Source organism: Paralichthys olivaceus, chromosome 7, assembly GCF_024713975.1.
Source record: "Paralichthys olivaceus isolate ysfri-2021 chromosome 7, ASM2471397v2, whole genome shotgun sequence".
In the NCBI taxonomy this organism is placed as follows: domain Eukaryota; kingdom Metazoa; phylum Chordata; class Actinopteri; order Pleuronectiformes; family Paralichthyidae; genus Paralichthys; species Paralichthys olivaceus.
In genome coordinates this window covers 15,142,065-15,166,272 of record NC_091099.1, presented here as the reverse complement: position 1 = coordinate 15,166,272, position 24,208 = coordinate 15,142,065, and the positions used below count along the sequence as shown (strand labels likewise).

Here is a 24,208-nt window from a genome sequence, read left to right as displayed (position 1 = left end):
CAGCTCAGCTCACTCACCACCAAAATAAGCATGTTGATTGCATAATCAAAACAAAAAAGCCAAAAACAGCTATATGATAATTGTCATGCTATCAACCACTGTGCTGACTCTACAGTTCATCCTGCCTGTGGTGATACTCCTTGCTGGGTAGTTCTGTTTGTGAGCTGTAATATGAGGCTGATTGTGCTAAATCATATTATCTTTTATGTGATTATCCACTTGATAAGGACAGTAAATTGTTTTCCCACCAGTGACGGTCAGCACACCGAGAGATGATGGAGGTCTCCACTTGTTAATTGAGCTATCATACATGCACGCATAGGATGTCACAGTATCCGCCACGCACACCATCTTTCCCTGGGGTGTGTGTGTGTGTGTTCCTCCCTCGTGTCTGAGTCCGCTGCCCTCTAAAATACTGCTTAATTACAGAGCAACAGAGGGAGGAGGTGAGGAGAAAGTGGGAGAAATGAGCAAAAGCCAGAAATAGGGAGGAAGAGGAGGCTTTGTTAAGCCCGAAGCTAGAGGTAAAATGGGTGCACGAGAACAGCTGTTTGAAAACTAACGTGGGAGAGGGGAGTGTTCATAATTAGGATTGTTTTAGAAGTAGCGTTGCTTAAAAAAAAGGAAAATTACGGTGAATATTTGATGATTGCTGCACTCCGAGCTCCTCGGCTGAGCGGGCTCTGACTCTGAGGCAAACACACAATGACTGCACATCAGACATGGCTGTGGACTGACAGACATGTGGCTCCCAGCTTCTCCCGTCAGTCTTCCTCCTTCTTAAAGCGCCTGACAAACCTCATTAAGGACTGTTCACGCATGCTCTATTGACATGAGCCATACCAAGATGTATAAAACATGAATCGGGTATAGGTTATATAGCAGAGCCTATATGCCGATCTAGTTCTTTGGGCTGTATTCGCTTTCACCTGTGTGTGCAGTGGAATAAGTGAAATACAGTATGTATGGTATTTACCATCGCTCCCATGTGTTGTGTTCCACACTGGTATCCTTTGAGCCCTGGTCTGATAACTGTCGGAAAATTAGCATTCCATGCACAGAGATATTTCATTCCCCTGTTTCAGCCCAAATCCCCGAGCCACGTTCACCCCCTCTCCTTTACTCCTCTGAAATATTAATATAATGTAAAAGGCTATTTGTATTAAATATTTAATCCTGTCTCATATTTGCATCTCATAAATTGCCACATTACCTTTGAAAATTTTAAACTTTCAGGGCTGGGACAGAATTAGAATAGCAGAGGAGCTGAGGACGGTCGGGAGCAGACACAAGCATGTGGCCTGAGCCAGGAATCGCTTTGGGAAGTTCAGTGAAAATGTCTCTCGTGTCCTCTTGTAGCTGCTCCAGATTCCTCTTCTCCTACTTCTAAACACAGCACGCTGTCCCCCCTCTCCCTCTGTTTATTACCCACTGTTTGCAGCAGCACTTTGTGTAATCTGTTCCAGACAGATTTCACAGCCTGGATGTGGACGACAGATAGAAGAGTGACAAAAAGAGAAATTAACCCAAGGAAGGAGGCAAGGTGAGGGCATAGAAAGAGTTGAATTAGGTTGACACTTTTCTCCTGATCTTAAAATTGTAACCTTGAATATATCACTCTTTTAAAGCCTGGATTTCTTGTGAGAAATGTAGGTTTAATATTAAGTGCAGCTCTTCATAAAATGTTTTTCATTCTGATGGCCTCCCTCAAGGCAGGTTAATGGCATTGTTTGTTTGTCTGTCTGAGAGTTAGCAACGTTACACAAAAACTACAGGGCAGATAACAATGCTTGGTGGAAGGATGCATTATGGGTCAGGGAAGAACCCATTAAATTTTGCTGCAGTTTCGGATCGGGTGGTGGATCCACAATGTTTCCTTTATCACTTTCTTGAACATTGTTGTTTTGTTTTTTTTCATCAATTTCGCAGGGTGTGATTGATGGTTACTGATACAACCAGGCTCATTTGTGACATCTATGTGTGTGTAATTTGATTCTGCTTCATTGAATCTAAGGGGGCGGTTGGGACTCGGAGGAGGTATGTGGCGCTCCTCTGAGTATTATTGCTTGCCAATGATGTTTGAGTATGTGGTAATATTCTAGTATTGGCATCTTTGAGGTATCAAGAACATAAAAGTATAAAGATATCCAAATAATGACACATGTCTTCAGTTGCTATAAATGGAGCCGATCTTCCGAGTGCTGATCTGTGGTTATTACTGCATGCATTGATGAGGAAGGAAAGTCCATTGCATGCAGTCCATTCAGCATGCTGTTTCAGTGGTTTGAGGCATTGCTGTTGGAGGTCAAGATGTCGTATTAGTCTTATCTTACTCAATGCTTCACCCATTGAATGAACTTTACTCGGCTTTGTTCATTTTATTCTACAAAACATGTTGCTGTGCCACTGCACTGTAAGCTGTCATTTTCATTACATAATGTGATGGGAAGAAATCACTGAAGCTGAAAATGTTACCCTGATATTACTGCATAATTTAGTGTTTATTAATAACAAATGCATGGTAATGATGGTATTGCAGTCTTCAGTGTGCAAACAGACATTTAATCAAATGCTAGGTTGTTGCAGGTGTTCATCTTGGTAACAGCAAGTAGACCTTTGTAAAAATGTCCTGAAAATAAGAAACGAGATCCCAGCATTTCCTGGAATTCAATGCTCTGGGAGTCTGTGTAGAATAAAGGCTTTGGGGGTCACCCAACAGCTCACATGCTTGAGCGGGCGCCCCATGTACAGAGGCTTGAGTCCTCCAGCAGCAGCCTCAGGTCTGTCCAGGCCCTTTGCCGCTTGTCTTCCCCTGCTTTCTCTCTTGGTTTCACTACTAAAACTATGTCCTGTTAAAAAAAGAAAAGCCATAGGGCCCAAAAAATGAATCCTTTTTATGACCGATCCTTCTCGCTGAGTTCCTGTTTTTATTTACAGCCAAAATGTTCGATGATGTGATCTCCAGCGAACGTCTCTTAATACAGGTGTTACTGCACCCAAACAGCTCTGAGGATGTCCCGGGTTGAAAACACTCAAGCAGCATTCAGTGGTGGTCAGTGATGCATGTGACTGCATATGCAATGTAGTGTGAAAGCAATTGCATCTATGACTGCATGAAAGGGCCGCAAGGTCAGACTTCAACTTCGTACAACATGCTTACAGCCAGAGTTGTTTGTTTGGAATAAACAGAACAGGCCGTGTTTTGAAGTGGATTCATGAGCGGAGATACCGAGCAGCAGCAGCAGCAGCAGCAGCAGTCCGCTGTTCTCTCTGCAGCACCACAAATGAGTTTTTCTGCTAAGCAAAGGTTTTAAAATCATTCACACACAATAACATGTGAGCCAGAAAGCAACGTAGTCACTTTTAGACTCATTTTGATGCCAAGGGTGATTTTAGTTGAAGCTTTATACGTTTGGTGGGTTGTCCACTAGCAGAAGGTAGGTTGTTCGATCACTGTCCAGATTGGATATACATGTGGGCCACTTAAGACAATGTTGGGGCACTTCGGGCCTTCATGTGGCCTGGACACAATGGATGTGAGCATTAAGTTGCCCACTTGCAAATGAGAGTGGCCTAAATATCCCAAAATGAATTTGGGCCATCTTGGGCACCTTTGGTTGACATGCAGTATTGCTTTGGCTTACTTGTGGCCCAGATCAGGCAAACAGGAGCAAGACCGCCCAAGTGCCATCATTCCATGAGGTATGGTTGGATGACAGTGTGGCAGTTTGACAGTATGGACCAAATCTGGGCCAAAACTATTTTGCTATGCTGAAGTGAGGAATATGACTTGTATTATAAACTGCTTCAAATGTGTGATATGAGTGAAAAAGCTTTATATGAATACAGGTCATTTGCCGTTTCCAATTAGGTCTCAACAGGGCATCAAACAAGATAGTTAGTTTTGTTAGAACCTTAGAAAAGAAAATTATAATATGTATTATAATATGACACAATTTGTTCTTAAACCATAACTCACTTGGCAATCAGCACTTCAAAGTGCTAAAATATTCCCTCTTCTTTTCTGGGGAGAACTCACTGATATGAGTAATGACCTACCTCGGATCGCCCAGTCCTTTTTGGCTTTGCAGTGGAAAGCAGGCTAATAAAAAGCCCTGAGCATCTGTAGGCTTGCGTGCCCATGCTCACTCACTGTCCTCCTCCAGCCAAGGCTGCACGGCCACAGTCAGGCGTGCGCGTGCTCTCTTCTCTGCGCCCTCTCCCACAGCCTCCAGCTCGCCCGCCCCCAACTAGAACAGCCCAGAGGTAGGGCACGCTGGCAGTCCTCTGTGTTTACATTTTTTCTTCTTGCTCTGGACTAATCCTATTTTGTGTGCTGCTTTTTGAGCAAAGGTTTGCACAATCACAATCACAATCAATCCGGCCCAGATGCAGGCTGGTGTGACACTTCTGTTCAGAGCCCCCTCCTTCCCATATTTACTATTACTTCTACAACCCTGAAACACGTGTTGGAAACAAGGGTACGAGGGTCGACGCCTAAATCTTTTATACTCTGTGTGCCATTCTCCCTCCTGCTCCTCATCCTAATTCTCCATCGTCTCCGTTTCCATACGCTACAACTGTCAGCCTGGTGAATCACCCTGAATCCACAGGCTAAGCACAACTGAGCCATGTTGGCACAATTACACAAATGAGCATGGACACGTACCCACACGTACCCACACACACACACAAAAACACAAAAACACAAACACAAACACACTGCACCCTCCAAACCTTTCTTTTCCTCTGTGCATCAATTAGTGTTTTGAAATGGTATAGTGCTAACCACTTTACACACATCCATTAGATCATTCTCAGGGTGTATTAGGCCATATAACTATTCCATTAACTGGTGAACAGCCACTGGTTTTTTAATAGCAGTAGTGTGTTAATGCACAAAAAGCACTGAAGTGCTTGATCCAATGTTTGTCAATTTTGACTTTACTTTGACTTTCGACACATTTTGCAGATATGCAACAGTTCCTCTCAGTCACATGGATGTGGTTTCCATGCCAACATGGATCAGAAATCCTTACTTTGCAAATTAGGTTGGAGAGCGTTCAACACAACAGACTCAAACAAACCTGCAACAAATGTTTTCTATTCATTTCTATTTTATTTCTATTTTGACATTTTATAATTTGTGATATGATAATTTATTTGAAAATCTAAAAGGCTCTGAATCAATGGAGAGAACAGTCCAATATGATTAATTCAATTTATTAGTCAACCATGTAATTCACAATGTTGGCGTTTCCATGTATGCATTGAATTCACAGAAAATAGAGATTTTGGTCTAATTAAATATATTCCATATTGCACATCAACCAACTGAATAGTTACAGAAAAATCAGTCTGAAGGTGAGGGACTAATTGCAGGAGTGTATTTCCAGGGACAAGGGAAAGACTAGTCTTCAACCAAACCTGTTAAATGATCAAGCTTTTGGCAGAAAGCAAGTGGGGTCTTGTGGTGGCCATGGTGTTGTAAGATTCCCCTGCACGTACTCGATCATAGAGTTTCTCACAATATTGTCATTGCTGTAGATCAGTTTGTCTCTGGGGGTAACTGCCTACTTTGCCCCCTCCAGACTGACTGACATGCTCGCAGCAGGACCAAAAAGGTTTCTTCACTAGCCTGAGCCAAACGCAACCTCTGACCAAATCTTAGCGGGATACTGATCTAACAGGAGCGTGTGTTTGGAGACTGCTCCTGGTAAGCTTTGTGTTCTCGAGAGCCCCTCTATTGGCTGAAAGGTCAGGTTGCATACAAATCACACGACCGCCCTGTTTGTCTTTTTAGTCATTTAACAGACCTCACAGAGACACTGGGCCGAGAGACTCCCTGAACAGCATCCGTTATTCCTCGCCCACTACATCTGGCCCATTAGTCATGGACGAGAGTTATAGCTCACTTAAAGAGTTAATAAATCAAGCACAGATCAGGTTAGTCCGTCGTCTTTGTTTTTCATTCCACTCACAGTAAATAAAGCTCGTAATGCCAGTTAGATTGCCTGTGACGTGTGAGCTTGCATATGCAGGTGATGCCCAGCGACTGCAGTTGTGTGAGCTCTCGAGGGAGGAGAGAGTAAATTGAGAAAGAGATGGAAAACAATACTCCACAGCTGTCCACATTCAATCATGCATTTGTAGTAGAAATGTTGTTTTGCTCGTTATAACACTGCCAAAGAGAAAACAAAGGTGATTGCATGTTATGACTTAAATCTCTTCTCTTTCTCTAATTCTTCTCCACGATGCACTCGCACTTATTCTATTATCTCTCCCCACAGCTCCACCTGCAGTAGTTAGCCACATGACATCCTTGTCATGATGTTAGGGTGATAATGTCAAGTAGGTGTGAGAGCTCTGTGTGTGTGTGTGTGTGTGTGTGTGTCACTCTGCTTAATGAAAACAGCCAAGCATGCCATTTATTCTCCGTTGCTCTGCCAGTCAGATGTAGAACTTTGTTGTGACATCCCGTGCGACACTGCAGGTATTATGGCCACTCCCCAAACTCCGAGGGGATTCCGACTGCACGGCTGCCCCTCGTGTGACTGTCTGCACAACAGTTACTGTTTACATGCTCGTGAGTACGAATTAAGACAAGTTATTACAGTACGGAGCGAGGCTTAACTGTCCTCAGGTGTTGTGTAATTGAGTTAATGTGGAGGGAAAATTACAGGCCGCTACCAGCAGAAGTGAAGGCCAAGAGGACCGGTAGTTGTGGTAAACTATATTTCCCATGAGCCCCTGACTGTATCCAGCTGGGAGCGAGCAGCTGAGTGGCATCATCTCAGTCTGCTGGGTACTACCCAGCTGTAAATTGTTGACAGCTATACACGCAAACACATCGATGAGCAACCAAGCAACAGACAGCGCTGCAGAAGGCCCGTTCAAGATGACCCTGTGCTTATGTTGAGCAAATTAGGTTTATAGAGAGCCATCTGCAAAAAAACAAAACTTAATTCTGAGGAACTTGCTGCATATATTTTATTATTAATTATCAAATGTGCATTTTGGAAGAAACCCATTTTTTGGACAGAGGGGGGAGTTACATTAAAACATACAGTTTATTATATAGGATGTGTTTCATTACTTTAATTTGTCCTTCCATTGACATTGGCTGATTCTAATGAGGGTTATTTTCTGTCCAGCTGGAGTCTAAAAGCAGAGGGGTATTTAAATCTCCTCCTGACACTGAGCCAATACAGAGTCATCCCAGGGGCCTCCAGTCAGTCAGAGGACATGATCACTTCGACCAGAGGCTTTGCTGTTAATGCACCACCGCTGACGAGGAAGGTCACCTGGGGAGAAAGGTGTTCGCCGGAGAGATGGGATTCTCTGCTCCGTCTGATGAGAGCATAAGTCACTAACCACATGTAATGCACTCTGCAGGGTAGTTATCCTGTTCTCAGTCTGGTCTCCTATGACAGTGTAAATTATGGTATGGCTGCCTGTTGCACACATAAAAAACACCATGAAGACCCATTATATCTTTCCAAAGTAACCCTTCGCTGTCCCTCACTTAGCTGTCATACGCTCGTGCATCCTCTCTTCCTCAGGACCCCTGACACCAGTTGTGAGAAGGTTGTGGTCACAGGCGAGGCACAGTAATCAGTCATCATGCCAGCTGAGGGTACAACTTCGGCAGTGTGAGGCTTCCACCCCTGGGCAGAATGTGTGCCATTTGCAGGGAGACAAAGACACACATGGGCAGACGTGCGGAGATGCAGAGATGGAGAACACGCAGCCGGCATCGGGTCATGCGAGTTCTGTCTTTTAGTGGCTTTCTTATGAAGTCTAAAGGGAGATGACTTTGTCATGTTTGTGGCTGAGTCACTACCCTCACTTCTGCCTAGAGGCGAGTGTTTGCAGTGCAGAGTTTTTACTGCCTGGTCAGTCCAGACAGGTAGTAAAGTGATTTTTATAGGGAGTCTTTTAATTGAATGAAGGAGGCAAAGGTAGAGGGCTCCAGGTGGTCGTGAATCTCAATGAATTAATTTATGGCTAATGTCTGTCTGGCTTTTAGACGGATGTGTGTCTGTTTCATGAATAAGCGTGAAAACGTCTTAATCTAAGCTTTTTGTGTAACTGCATGGTGTTTGATGAGATTTTAAACCAGAACGGAGATGGTCACACTATGGCAGCTTTACTGAAACCGACTGTCATTTAGCTGCCTTTCAATTAAAGTTGCACTTGTCCTGCCAATACTTTAATTACACCTTCAATAATTGTTTTCTCACTTTTGCAGGAGTGAGAATATTTTGGCTCACATTTCCATGTGAAGAGGAGCAGTAGGAATTGGACATGGATGCAAAAGTGTCTCCATGCACACGCACCCAAACACACACTTCAATGAATGCATGCAACTCTGCCCTGTATCCGTAGGCAAATACAATTGACTTTGACTTGGATTACATTTTTATATTGCCGCCCACATAATACATCTGGAGCATCCGAGACCTCTTTGTCTTGGTTGATGTCACCAGCAGTGAGCTGATGATGTGGGCAGATGGGGACTGTAGGCCTGTATGCATATGCACAAGCTTCACAAATTGCTCCTCAATAGCATTACAGTTGAGTCCCTCTTCCCTCACTCCCACTCTGCTTTTTTCCTGCACCGCTCGCTCTCCACTTCCTTGGTTTCTACTCGTCCCTAAAGCGCATGTGTTCCCACTCATGTCACTGTGCTTAAGCAGTGTCAAGTGGATGAATGTGTGTGTATCAGTGCGTGTTTGCTCTTTGGAGCACATTTTAAACTAGAACACAACTTGACGTGATGAATTAGAAGTAATAGTGAAGGAGATGAAGAAGGTTACAGAAAGTGAACTTTTAGGGAGTGTAGGGAGTCAGGGGGATCTTTAGTTACACACAAGACTCGATGATGACATCTGCTGCGAATAGAGGAAATGGAAGAAATGTGACCTGTGCAGCCGTACAGTAAGTAGGCAGGGCAGGTCTGTCGATGTGCATGTAAGAGGAGTCATAGTCTGTATTTATAGAGTTTGCAGGGTGGTGCCTGTTTTTAGCCTTCTCAAAAGAGAGAGTGAAAATGTAAGGAACTACCTGCAGCTTTAACCAGGCGTTGTTTCCAAGGGTTTCATAGCCAACAAAAAACTCCTTGTATAGGGACTTTAAAAGAAGTGAAAAAAAGAATCGTTGATCTGGAGTTACACCAAATTTGTTTGGCATCTTTCTAGGATCATGTCCAACACTTCCACAAAATGTCATGGAAATTAGCTGAGTAGTTTTTTTCTGCTCATAATAAAAAAAATAACAACACATCCTCCTTGATGGATTTAATGATAACAAGATTGTAAGCAAAGAAAGTACAAGACATAAAAATAATAGTGAGATATTTTACATTCTTTATGTATCCTTCTTGTAACACTATAGGAATAACTACACTGTAATAAAAGAACAATACTTTTTCTCCTTTGCGTGTTATCATGAATGCAGCCATTAAAGGTTATATCTACCACAGCCACTTCCAGTAGAGGTCGCCCTTGAGCACTGCATCTCAGTCCAAATAAATTCTTCTTTAGCCAACAGGAGGGACTGGCCTGCATTATCAACACACATACTTGCAGTAACGTGTGTCTGGATATCTACCAAAACAATGCCCGTTACAACATACTTGGCGGGACGGTGGCTTTATTCTCGGCTCGTGATGTCTAACCTGACGCGCCAGATGGTTTGTCACGCAGAACCATCTGTGAAGGCTTCCTTAGAAACTGCTTGGAAAATGTCAGTTGCTTTCAAAAAAATCCTTGACAGGTGATTGAATGAACCATCTGTTTATTACAAACAATCCTGTCTGGCAAAGTCCATCAGGAGAGGAGCGAAAAAAAATTTCCATCAAGAGAAACCTTCAGTGGCGTTTTTTGCTCATTTTTCAATGAAGAAATACTCTACAGTTCTTAAATGAGTGATGCTGTAGGCAGATCTATACTTCTAAATGACGTCAGAAATGAGAAACGCTATCAGCTTCCTTTAGCTCTTATCCTATAGGATGCCGTTTGGTCTGAACCACCATGGTTAAGATACAAGCGAGTAAAACATGGCTCATAACATCACTTAGTGTTTCAAACCGTCTTGACCTTGCAGGGATCAGTGATTACATAGAGTCAACAGTTTGTTATGTTTCTACATCATGACATTTATATATATTGGAAAAAGTTAACACCCTCTAATCAAAGATGGGCAACCCCCAGCCACCAGTGACTGGTCAGGAGTGGGATCTGATAAGCTGGACTCATTTTCAAGTCTATGCCGAAACTTAACTCCTAAACCACTACATTGTCTTCCATTCAAAGATGCTCCTCATGTCCCTAGACAAGGCTGCTGTTTAAACGGCTGGAGCAGCCCCCGTATCAGTAGTCTGAATGGTTCAGGACCCCTGTGCATGTTTAAGACACCATTCAAATGTAAATTTAAAATTAAACAATAAAAAGTCAGCTGGAGACAATATTGTCCTATGGAGATGATAAAATATTTGAGCAACAGCTGTCAATGTTTATACTCTTCTTATCATGTTTTCTTATCACAGTGTAAATCATATGTACTGTGTGTTAATTGGAATCTGGCAGAGCGAATGAACATGAGCATACTGAAAAGTTGTGGAATAGGAGAAAGAGAGGAGTTGTAAAACAATCGTGAAGTGAATTGTGTTATTGTGAAGTCTCATCCTGCTTACTGCAAATAAAGCTGGCAATATGGACAATTCAATACCGCTCTATACCTAGAATAATGTTAGTCATGGTTGACTTAGTTTGGGGCTCACAAGCTCATTACTGAGATGGACACTAGTCTACCTTCAGAGTATCAACAGCCTCCATGAGGACTTAAGTCAATAAAGTCAAGGACATCGGTGGCACTGGTGAGTTATAGGTTGTTTGTAACTCTGGGAAGCAGCGAGAAGCTTGATCAGGTTTCTGGAATATATAACATCGTTTGTCTGAGTGAGATACTCAGGAGGTGAAAGTGGGGAAAAAAACATGAGACAGTTGAAATATGGAGAGGGTGTGGAGGTTACTCTGTCATGAGGAACAGGAAGCCAGGGGGGACAGGCACGTGAGAAAATACATCACGGAGTGTATTTTAGAAATAAACTGGAGCTGGAACAATAACAAGTCAGTTACCTTGAAGTGCGATTATCTGGTAAACTCCAGCAGTAAATGTGCACCACTAGAACTATAGCAGGCAGATGAGTCAGTATCTTTTAAACTAGTGCTTTCCTGTGATATATGACTCTAATCCATTATTGATGTGGGTTTGATGCCTGGCAGGGGCACTTACAAATCGGAAAACAAGTTGGCCCGTTACAAAGCAGGGGGAGAGTGTCCTTGGTAAATGCATGGAGTCCTGCTTGTGGCTTATATGAAAGTCATCCATTTCAATCTGACCAGTTAATTCAGCCTTTCTGAGGCAGAGCCGGACGACAAAATTATGGCAGAGACACTGATAAATTATCTGATGAAGACCATGCATACTGTATAAAGTCCTTATCAAGGACATCAAGAGAAAAAGATCCAACCAAAATGTTATCATTCAGTCCAAATTAAAAGCAGGTAATAGCCATTTAGGTGACATCCCACCACATTAAAGAGAATTGTTTCACTTACTGAAAATAATATTGTTCCATGTATACATACAGTTTCAATAGGCAGCTGTTTTTCATGGACCAGGCTTGGAGAAAAATATCAAAGAAAAAAAAATATAATGTTTAAATTCAAACTGATTGGTGTTCATGCCTCTTTTGATATATTGAAAGGGAAAATGTGCAGCATAATCACATTCACTATTTGTAGTGCAGTATCATTGAATGTACTATACGGCCGTACTTACAACATAACAGCTATTTTTCATTGACAAACGTATTTAGCATAAAACACAGACTGTTTCTAAAGTAATGGCCAATAAATTTGTGTAGGTATTATATTGGTTGACACTTACACGATCACATAGAAATGTCTCTGTCAAAGAATATCTCAGATATATTAGGGAAATGTGGTATTTTACATAAGAACATAGTGTGATGGACAAAACAGCATCTGTTTAAGCTGTTAAAAGCTTTATACTATACTCTATCTTATGGCACTTACACTATATTAAAACATCATCACAGTGTCAGTTCACCTACACCCTAACTGTCCAGATCTGTGGGTTTCTGAGTATATTCATCCATTATGTGTCAGAGGTGCTAATAGGGGGATGGTGCCATTATAGGTGATGGCGGCCATGTGTCACCTGATGTCTTGCTGGTCTGACGCCAGCCCGGCTTGTCACTGGGCTGAGATGGATATTATCCCTCATCTGAGAGCAGACAGAACGTGGGCGGCAGTCCTCTTACTCTCGCTGTGAAACAGCCTCTGTGACAGCACAGAAGTGCTGCAGCTGAGCCACGGGGAGCATATAGGGACACAGAGACAGCAAAGATCCCGCTACACTTCAGGGAATGAAAGAGACTCTCTCTCTCACAACAGGTGCTCTCCACCTGCCAAAATTTCACTGGTGTCCCTACATATTTCTGTGATTTGCTGCACATGATGCTCTGCTGGCTGCTGTGGTGCCAGAGTTTTGCCTGTTTTCTCCATTTACTGCAAATTTCATAAATGCAACATCGCTACCATAAAGTCTCAGAAGCATACCATGGCTCTTTAAAATGATGAATGAATGTACGACATACGTTCCAGGGATCAATTTGCTTTTTATGCTCCCTGCCAACTTTTATGAGATAGGTAATCCATCGCAGAGAACATTAGCTTGTCTATATTGTTTCAAACTATTATTATTGCATCAATGATAATGTTACAGCGAGTGGTGGCAACAAGCAACGACATCCAAGAATTGAGAGTCCGCTGCCAAACATAATCAGAAAATCAAACTTGGGAACACAACCAATGAGCAAACAAGAATGTGTTATGAAGGATCAAATGTTTGTAGCTTATTGAGTAAAAAAATACTAACTTTTGCTGTTCTAAAGTACAGAAAGGGATTTTATACTTCCTTCAGCACTCACCTGGAAAGAACTGTTATCAATCTACTAATTCCAGAAGTCTGTGTGTCTCAAAAACTGTTCATCTCAAGAACTTGTGTATTGTCAAGGGACCAAGGAAGTGCAGTGTTGAATTTGGTGTGATCTGGATATTTGACAGTTCGGGGTTCTGCTAACTTTGTGTAGCTTGCTTTTATGGACGGTGTCCTGCAGCTGGGCTTCACTTGCTATGGCTCAATTACAGTAGGTCAGTATTCAATTTTCAGATAGAAAGCTGCAACCAGCTTTACCACAGGCCAGGCAAACAGCCCATTCCAAACAGGCAGGTTAACAGCCAGCTCTGTGCTCGTAGCTATAAAAAAAGACTAGTGCAAATCCACCTAGTGGTTCATTTGTTTAGATGGCTGTAGGAACTCTTCACAGTGATGTTTGCATGAGTAAGAGATCTGTCAATCATCTTTCCTCCATCCTGCTTGAAATGACATTCTGTCCGGAGCAAATACCTGTTGAACTGCCTGGCTGTGCAACATCAGTAACAATGGTAAAATGATGTTTGCATGAGTAAACATCATTTAAAACAAGCCAAAACAACAGGTCATACTTTGAACACAGCACAGCACTGGTAGCAACACCTCAAGACTTAATGTGACAATGACATTATTTACCTGGAACCATAGTTATGTATTCATTTTTCCCTACGTTTCCTCTCTTGACTCAATTTTACGATGTTTGGACACAAATCACTTTGTGCGACTGAGCAAAGAAGAAATGTATAGTTTAAACGCCTTCAAATGGATGTGCTGTTTACCAGCACTCAGTCGTTTTGTCCTGAGAAATAAATGTAAAACAAAAGCAATAAGCTACAGCGCAGGACGGAGCTCTAGAGAAGATGGAAGCAATTTCAAACACTTGGTATCACAATACAACTGGAAGTAAGTTACATCTTCCTGCTGCATAGAGCCAGAGCTCAGAGGGAGAAGGCTGTCTGAGTGACATCTGAGGATTACCCTAGCTATAAAGAGGGCAGAGCCCAGACTCCAGTGCAAGGAGGGGGCACTTTGAAGTGGCGATTAGGCTATGAGCTTTGCACCCAGATCTTCTAAGGCGCTGCCCTCTCTACCTCAGTCTGAGCATAAAGATGCGGTGTGGCAGCTTTGCTGACTGGACACTGCTCCAGTTCCGCCTGTCCAATTAGCAATTTCTTCCACCCCTGAGGACTGGTCCCTTTCTGCTTGGCTTAGCTCACTGTATGTGGGCCAGATCACCTACATGCACTGTGCCACTCCGTGCAACCACACTAATGCTTGTTGTGCTCCTATGCACTAAGACTGCTTCCTAATTAAGACTGGAGATGAAACATTATAAAAATGTTGTATCAAAATTATAGTGACCAAAATTATCACAGTATTATTGTGTTATTGCTAAAATGTGCTGAGATTTTTCAAAAAGTACTGATACACAAACTGAACTTTTACTTTAAGTACTATATTTATTATCAATAGAAATAATAATATAGCACCATAGAACAAGATATCGAATATACAACATTAACACTGAAGAAGGAAGGTTTTAGCTTGCTGAAAAAAGCTTTTTATTTTACAATCAAAACTTCCTGTAATGCAGGTTTAATTAAAACCATAAATAAATAACTCAAATGTGCATATAGAAACAACTCCACCAATATGACTCAAGTATGTGTATGTTAGAACAATACAACCATATGTTAACAAATCCAGTGTCAGGTGTTGATGACAAAGAGAGAGAGTCAGGACAAAATATCAGCGTTTCTTAAAATTAATTTGGTGACAGTTGATACGACTTTAGCAGTGTAGTATAGTACCAATCAAATCACCACATTAATCACAGTAATAACAGATTGAAACAGCACAGCTAACCATCAGAGATTTTACCACCGTATATCGTAAAACCAGTAACCATTTCATCCCTAATTAAGATTGTACTTTGATATTTTCTGCAAATTCTCTCTTTTCCTTCCAGCCCCTCCAGTGAATATCAAGCCTAATATGTTTTCTTGTGCATTTTATATGATCAAAGACATATTTAGAGCAAAAACAAATAAGCCCCATGGCTGAGTAGTTCCACATTAACCCCGTAGTAAACAAATGCCTGGTTGAAAAAAAAATGATCGTGATTATGATGTCACAAACCTAAGAAGCCAATCCTGTCGACCCTTTTGGATGGAGCTCAGTAGCTCTAAAGGTGAGCTGTGAGGGTGGGGAGACGGAGGGCAGGGGTGGGGAAATGTTAATATATTCATAGTTACATACACGAAATGAGGAGGGAAGGTGTAGAGGTACATTTAAGCCTTTTTAAGGCCATGACAAACCCTTTGAATTTGTCATCCTAAGTAACAAAGAGGAGTTTTACGGGGTGTAATAAGCTCTGGCATGAATCGCTCTTTGTTGTCCTCTTCAGTCAAAGGTTTGTTGCAAACTCACTTATTCCATCACTGTCACAACAAACCCTGTGGAGCCACTTACTTTCTCTTTTAGGTGCAAATAAAAGAAACAGCCATAGAAATCTAAAACCAACAAGGGATTGTAAAGTTCAAGAGTGCTCTGACTTCTAAAGGCTCATGATCACAGGGTTCCATTGCTTGCTAATTTTATTTGTCAATTTTTGATTCATCAACCTGCACTTGTTTTCGTTCCTCACCTAGTTAATATATAGTAAGGACTCCCAAATGTTACATTAGCTGGTCTCATGAAATTGTCTCCTTACTCCCCTAACAGCATACTAACACTGTTTTATCTTTTACCTTACTAATGCATCACCTGCTGGAATATTTTAAAGTTGCGTGTCTTGTTTTTTTCCAAGGGAAAGATAAATTGAATTTCCTGACTGCTGTGATAGCAGTATGTAGTGCAGACCTCTCATACGCTAATGATGCCTCTTTTTCTCCGCAGCTTTACTGCTGGAGATTTGCATATCTCGCTAATACCTCAACAGTGTATTTCCTCCCTCTTATTCCTCCGCACTGCCTTCTCACAGTGCCTCTTTGTAACTTCTAAGAAGGAAGTTATTTTCCAGGAAGCAGGAATCCAGCTGTCCACAGTAATATGACCTCTTTAGATGGTGCATTTTATTTGGAGGCTTTTTACTCCTTCAGCTCTCATGATTGACACAGATCATAAACCATCCCCCTACCCCATCATCTGACCTTCAGAGGGAGCACATGACTTTAGGCCCCTCCAACAGCCACCGGCATTCAGAGGTCCACCTGACTCTCCTTCAAACATCACAACATCCATCACTGAGGCACTTAGTGCTGAGGTTACCATACGTGCCCTTAGCTGGAGACCAACTCTCCCTATTTAAGATCCATTGCTGATGTCATATCTAATGGACTTAACTGTATTGACCTCTCTATGAATATACAGTAGCAAAGTATATAGCCTGTGTCTATTTCTGAACTACTATGAATAGAGATATTCATCATTCAGGAGCTGGATGTGTTACACCCACCCTCTCGTGTCTTTACCATTAGCAGCCACTTTGACTGTAGATGAATAATGTGGGAGGGAGGCTACATGTAAGAAGTTGTAACAGCTATGCTCCCAATCAGAACAGGATCCGTCAAGTCGGATTGAGTCTAGTCTGGGGCAGCTGCTGTTGTCAGGAGATAACCTCACATGTGGGATGTTAAGGATTCTTATCTGTTAGGTGAGCAGACTGACTGATTGGATGATTGGTTGTAAGAACGTGAACTCACTACCGTGGTTTCATCCCCAGATCGCTGCTCCCCAGACTCCAAATGCACAAGATGGTAGAGTTCACATATGGGATATCTTTGCTTGATTACTGGACAGTGGGAGGAAGTAGAAATGCGTCGTCCATCTATATGTGATGTATAGAGAACATGGTGAAGATTGTTAAAATGCCCATTGAAGGGACTGTGTGGAGTTTTTAGAGAGTAATGTTTTTATATGGGTCCTTGTTATGTTTGCTGTTTGTGATGTGGTGCAGATTACCACCAATAGTTTCACATTATTCCACTGATCTACAGTGAAACACTAAAAGTTAGCAGATATTTTCTTTATAAAAAAATATCTTTCGGGCACCTTTAAAAAATTGACAAAAATATTGTGTCCACTGGTGCTGACAAGTAAAAAGCAGTTGGCAGCACCATATATAGTCACATTTCAAATTGCAGGTGAATAATAAACTTCCATCATGATATTGAAGCTTTTCATTTGTTCTCTGATTAAATGTTTGTTTTTTCTGACTGAAATCTGGGCAGTGAATGTGAAAAACGGAGTTTTAGAAAAAGACAATTTATCTTGGTTTGAAGACTCACTTCATGCTGCAAATTTCTTTCATCTCTAGCTCGTCCTGTGGAGTGTACAGTCTGTGTTACCCACATCTCTCCATCCACAACAGTATTCCTTCTATTCAGATTTCAGTGCAAGCATACAAACTAATTGTCAGTCAGTTTGTGTTCTTGGTTGATTGTCTGTCACTACAAGTCCAATCATCATCTAGCTGTCATTAAGGTTAATGTCCACGGTCATAGTCGTTCTGTATGCAAGGCCTCAAATTTCACATAGACTTTAAACAGCAGTTGAGGTGGAGGGAAGACTGTGGAGTACGCTGCGGATTCTATTCTGATGTTCCATATGAAAGACTTAAATCTGTCGCTCTTCCTCCTTGTCTGTTCCCAGAGGACGTGCCGAGGTGGAAAGACCCGCTGACTGATGGGAAATCATGGGTGTTTGTCAGTGTTTGTCACTCAGCTGTGTGAAAACGCTCCCTGTCATCCATTCATCACTGTATACTGAAGAATCAGATTTGTTGGAATGAAAATCACAAACTTGAATTTCTTCCCCGCTGTGCAGACATCAAAGCTCAATGAAGCTTTATATTCCTGTGCGTGGAGCGAAGGTCGTTCAGCCATTTAGATGTGGAGAGTTAAAATGGCACGAGTAACCACTGTGTAAACACACTCAGGCAAACAGCTGCACGTGTGAATCTTCTCTCTCTCACACACACACACACACACACACACACACACACACACACACACTGAGACACAGCAGCAATAGATGATGTTTTTTTATGACTCTCTTCCAAAACCACCTCTCTCACTGGGCTTCTACTGATACCCATTAATCATGAGCTCACTCGTATTGTCAGCCTCCCCTCTTCTCTCCCACACCCACACCCACCCCCTCCTCCCTCCCCTCCCTCACTCTCAGCCTGTCAGTTAACAAGCTGTGACACCATGACAGTGATGTGTGTGCAGCTGAGTGATGCCTGGCTCCAGCCCTTATTGGAAAGGTATTGAAATGCTCCGGCACGGAGAGGGTAGTGATGAGATTGTGTTTCTCAGCTCCTTCTGACAGAATGTAAAAATGGAAGCTCTGGCTGGATATTCAATTAAACGTGGGAGAGACAGTGCAGCTCTGGGTTGTCCCCTTTTTGACAAGACTTTGACTAACTGTGGCACACAATAAGCTCTGTCCTGTAGCTAAAAATACCATGTTTATATTTTAAAACACAATGAAGAAAATTTATTCCTGTGTGCTCAACAACATCACTCATTTTTTGATCTCTCCTTCTGCCTCCCTGTTTCGTGTGTGTGTGTGTCCAGGCTCAGTGTCCCTCAGTGTGTTCCTGGTCTCCCTCGCAGTGACAGTGTGTGCTGTTTGGCTGGTGGCTCTTTGTGGCGTCTGTGGTTGGTGTCAACGCAAGCTGGTGAGTTTACACAACACACACACACACACACACACACACACACACACACACACACACACACACACACACACACACACTCACAAACACCCAAGCTTCACTAACAGAATATCTCAGAGTCACATGTGTTGCTCCCCTAACTTTAATAATCAGAGCTCTAATAATCATTGTCTGCTGTGAGTTCACGAGTAAATTACACTGTAGAGCACCGGAGCACAATGTGTGCGAATATTATGTGCTGTCATATTGAACTGAGAATGTTCTTTCAAAAGACAGTTGCTAATGAAGATATATAACCAAATGTAGAAGAATAATTCTGATCTTTTATTTGATTGGGAGTTCTAATACAAAATGTAAAAATACTCCATTCCATGTAAAAGTCCCTCATTCAAATATGAAAGTATGAACATCCTGTGTAAGTTTCGAAATGTTCTTTATATCTGATAAGTAGAGAGATGATTTATGTGGTGAGAAATGATATATTCTGCTTGGAAATGATTATTCTCAATAAATACTGCTTTCTGGGAATCCTAAAAAATCATATCAATCTGAAATGTGACTATGAGCCATACTAAGTCAGTTGCCACAAGCCAAAAGTTATATCAAATAAAACTTTATTTCCATAGTGCTTATCTAAACAAGGTTACAAAGTGATTAAAAAATACATGAGAATAAAAGAACACTGAGCAAAACAAGTAAGAACATAAATAAGACATTTAATATGAAAGAAAACAGCCAATAAAACCAGATAAAAATCAGACATTAAAAGTCTTTTCGATAATAGGCAGGCTAATAACTCAGGCATGAAGTTACAGAGCCTCAGGGTCCTGATGGCACACATATGGTCACCCTTAGTTACTTTAATTTAAGAACTACCAGCAAGTGTTTGTTGGAAGATCTTATATTACAGTTAAGAGCATAGGGAGTTAAATTACTAATACTTAGAAGTAAATGTACTTGTTTGTTTTCCATCACTGCATATAAGTGGTAGGACGTCTACAGTTACATGAGTGTACAGTATGGATCTCTCAGACATTAGCAGCCACATGAGGACGTTGTGCTGACACAGCATCAGGACCAGTCCACTCAATGAGAAGAAACAAAGCACAGACGGAGCAGACTGACCTCGGACAGAGGGCATATCATTGTGATTATGTTGTATGAAATGTGATTGATTAAAGGGAGGGAACTCCTCATTAGTCAGACCGAGCTGTATGCCTGAGTGCCACTTCACTCCACTTTTTCTTTTGGTTTAAATTTGCATGTCTTTAAAGTTAATTGATTTCTGATTCATCCTGTTCTTGTTCAACCCAGAAACACCGGCTGCTAATCTCAACCTCAATGTTGACTCAAAGTCTTTCTTCACTGAAAGAAGAAAAGTCTTGCACCAACTTAAAAGATTGACTTTAATTTGTCGCAAATGACTCTGACTCAAATCTACTCAATAATCTGACTTTCCTAATCAACAATTAGCATGAATTCACCACGTCAACTTTAAGTTTCTAATTTTTTCAAAACCTTTATTTGCTTTACCCCTTAGTATACCACTGCTGCTTAACAACCTCACAGTATGATTTTAGGAGAAATCATGTTGTAGTCATCTCAGTGTGTCATTTTGGTTTGTTTAATATATTTAAAATCATTCGAGATACTTACTTCAGCTACTACTCAAATACAATTTGAGTGTGTGTTGTTTTAGCTCTCAATCACGTTGCTGTGAAACGCATTGGTCCATAGGTGGCAGGATTTGGCATTACAACACTGTACACCACACACCTCACTATACATTACTATTACTTACATTACATTACTATTTTAATAACCAGTAATGACGCCGTACCTACATTGCTTGTTGATGCCATTATGATATATATGAACCTGGGGGAAAATATTTAATGCTGAAATGATAAGCGTTACAACACAGTCTTTCTATTGTGTGCTTCACCAGAACATTGTGTTATATTTGATATTTTAAAAGTAAATGGAGCAGTGAATGACTCCTAGTTTCCTGCTGTGGATGGAGGCAGCTCTGCTGCCAGCACCTTGGAAAGTCCCTGCGGTCCTCTCTGGAGTGCTGCTGCAAATGGATCTTATTTCCATCCTGTGACAGTGCCGTGCAGCAGCCACAGAGCAGCAGTGGGCCGGGATAAGGTGACTATCTATTCGCCTTACGACCTTGTGAGAACCACTATCAGCCACATCCTTGTACACATGATGATGTGCTTCTTTCACAGTGGAGACACTGTTTGTGCATCCTGTAGTTTTCATTTACATACAGTGAATCTTATCCTAAGCCCTCACGCACTGAGGAGGACGTGCATAGCCACTTTGAGACACTTCCAATGAATCCAATGAAATTTTACTGTGTGACAATGCAAATGTCCAAGTCAGTTGTTCCTGACAGAGTGTTTCCTCACTGCTCCTTAGTAAAAGGTCCAGAGTGAGTCCATATGAAAATACAAGAGGAAAATGTCAGGAAAGTGAGTGGGCGTGTCAGTGATGCTTCTAACATGTGACTGATGCTAAAATATACACATTTTCACTTACATGTAAGACGGTGATGAAGATGTCAACTTGGAAAGACAATGAGAAGAGAGTTTTTGGTGATAAAGGCCAACACCGGGGTTTGATGTGCTGTAAACACAAACATGTGATTTCTGCAGTGATGTCCTGCCTCCTGCGGGCTCTACCCAGGCGCCACCCCCTACCTGACATTTTCCCGTTTTTTTAACACTTCTGACCTGAACAAGCTCAGGAAACGTTCAGATCCAATTTTCATGTCGGAGAATGGCTGTCTGTGTGTTTGCGTGTGGTGATGCAGGGCACCATAGAGTGGATCCAATATGTTCTTGTGTTAAGATTTAATTAAGGCATCTGTGGTCTCAGACCACTTACTTTGAGAAAAATGTCATGTCAGAGCCCACTGGTGTGAAACCACATTAAACACAGCTGCTTAATGTATAAAATAATAAAGTGTGACTGTGATGAATGGCAGCCATGTCTGTGATGACAAATGTGTTGATGATGATGCACTGTATGTGACATATGACGAAGCACTAATCCTTCTAATCTTGCTATAAATTGTCTTCTCACATTAGCAACAACGTAGGTGTGTTGTTTTCTATATGTGACAAACGGCCATGACGGGTCGGCAGCTATACATTCCGAGACTCTCCTTTAATTCCCTTTATCTCTCTTACTTTTCATGGTTGTAACAAATTCCCTGGAGACCTGATTAGAATACGGATACATCATAATTTGCATAAACATGGTTACTTTTCACAGAGCCCGATGCATACTGTATCTGTCGTACTGTAAATTAATGCAGATTTTCTATGCACAAAAAAAAATTCTCATCGGGTAAAAACTATTCAGTGCTTATCACTCTTTTCACATAAAGCCACCACAGGCCAGTCCATGTCTGAAACTTACATTTTCTGATATTTCCGAATGTACTCTTTGACAGTGTCAGCTTTCATAAAAACAAATGTTTCCCTGAAGCTTCACGTGTCAGTTGCGAGTGGGCCCATGCCAGTTTTGGTTATGATTCATAGGTTAATAGACAAGACATTTTGGGTGAGTGTTGCTTTCGGTGTTTTAGCTTTGGCAACCAGTGCAATGGGTTTTTATTTTAAAAGTCCTCATGTGCAGTCATCCCAGAGACGTCCCCCTGCTCGCCTCTCTGTTATCCCAGCCCCCTGGAAGTGCGGCACATTGCACACTATTGTCTCCTTTAGTCGGCCCACTAAGCCTGTTTTTAGAATATGTGTTAAACCTTTGACATTTTTATGAGCTACTTTTACTCAGGTCTTTGCAGCAGCAATTATTCTTGTGCACTGGCTGATTTATTGTTTGCACTTAAAGACAAAGGTGGCAACAACAACAAAAGTACAATGAGTCACACGGCTATGAATCTCCCATGTCGTGGGGCTGATGACTGTCGGCGGGGGCTGGTGTTGAAGGTGTTGGGTGGGCTTTTCAGGTATCAGAGGTGGTGCAGCTAACATCTGTTTGAGCAGCAGTGACTGTTTGGCATTCAGAAACCCCCGTGCCTGCGCTCCTGTGAGCCCTGTGTGCCGTTTGATCCGTGACATAGTTGTGTTGGAGTTGAGATTGAATCTGACCAGATTCACAGCCCGATGCAATTCCCCTTCCCCTGCTGAGCTTGTATCAACAACCTTCAGTATTTTGGTGACATTAACAGGAGTTAGGAGTTCACGTTGTTAGGAGGATGATAGTAATTATGCCAATCAGATGAGAGAATATGTGTAAATCAATAATTATATAATTTCAAAGCAGAATTGTCTGGACTATTATAATTGCAGGGCATTGATGTTGATTTGAAGTCTTGACCTCTCATAGTTAAGTGTCAGTGTTGGCAGTGTTCCTGGTGATGTGTAAATTTTATGCCTCTGCGATTACATGCTTATCAATGTCACTGAATACTACAGAGGAAGCCAGGTATAAGAAATATTTTGACAGATGCTGAAAAGCGAATGATCACTTGATGATTTAGCGGCGGACGACCATTTTAATAGTGCACTCCCCTCTAATTATGGTGTGATGTGGGTAATATTGAGCGAGCATGTAGACTCTTGCTGCCTGCTAATTCACAGCAAACAAACACAGCTGGGTGTTGGAAGGCAGTGCACCGCCAGCTGAGATAGAGAGAGTGGTAGTTTCACTCCGTCTCCTCCCATGTCTGGATACTTCAAGAAAACCCTCAGCATCACCCTTGGCCAGTCCAGCCCACTTGTCTGCTGTGGTCTAGCAAATAAGAAATCTATCTATGGAACTATTTCTCTATATTCATAAGATTTTTAAGGTCTTGACCTTCTATGTAAAGTGCCTTGAGATAATGTATATTATGATTTGGTGCTATACAAATAAAATTGAATTGAATTTATTTTTACTTAATGTTTATTTATCCATCCATCCATTATCTATACTGCTTACCCTTTAAGAGTTGTGGGGGGCTTTATCCAATCCCAGCTGACAATGGGGGTGAGAGGTGGGGAGCACCCTGGATAGGTCACCTACGCATCACAGCGGCAACATACACCGACATCCATTGTACAATCACACGGTCAATTTAGTCACCAATTAATCTAACCCCATCAGCATGTGTTTGGACTGCAGGAGGAAGCCAGAGGAAACCCACACAGACACAGGCAGAACACTAACAACCTTCCTGCTGTGAGACAACAATGCTCACCACTGCACCACGAATTTATTACCTCCACCAAGGAGGTTATGTTTTTATCACATCAACATTTGTTTGTTTGTTAGCAGGATTAAGCAAAAACGAATGAACCAATTTCCTTGAACTTTTGTGAAGAAGTAGGACATGGTCAAAGGAAGAACCCATAAAATTTTGAGGTGGCTCGAAGATTAGAATTTTTTTAACTTAATTGTTAGCATTTCCTACAGAATTAATTCAATCTATAGCGGTAGCAGGGATGCAAGTAAGCAAACTAAAATGAAAGAGAACTTGTCATG

At 41.7% G+C, this 24,208-nt stretch overlaps 1 protein-coding gene across 2 annotated transcripts in view; it reads left to right on the top strand.

Annotated features, from left to right (window-relative positions):
- Positions 1 to 24,208, top strand: part of syt7a (synaptotagmin VIIa) — a 75,573-nt gene that overhangs the window by 13,802 nt on the left and 37,563 nt on the right. For both annotated transcript variants that reach the window (XM_069528126.1, XM_069528125.1), the window contains exon 2: positions 18,609 to 18,712. In XM_069528126.1, coding sequence (XP_069384227.1) covers positions 18,609 to 18,712 — 104 coding nt within the window. The remainder of the gene's footprint in view (positions 1 to 18,608; positions 18,713 to 24,208) is intronic.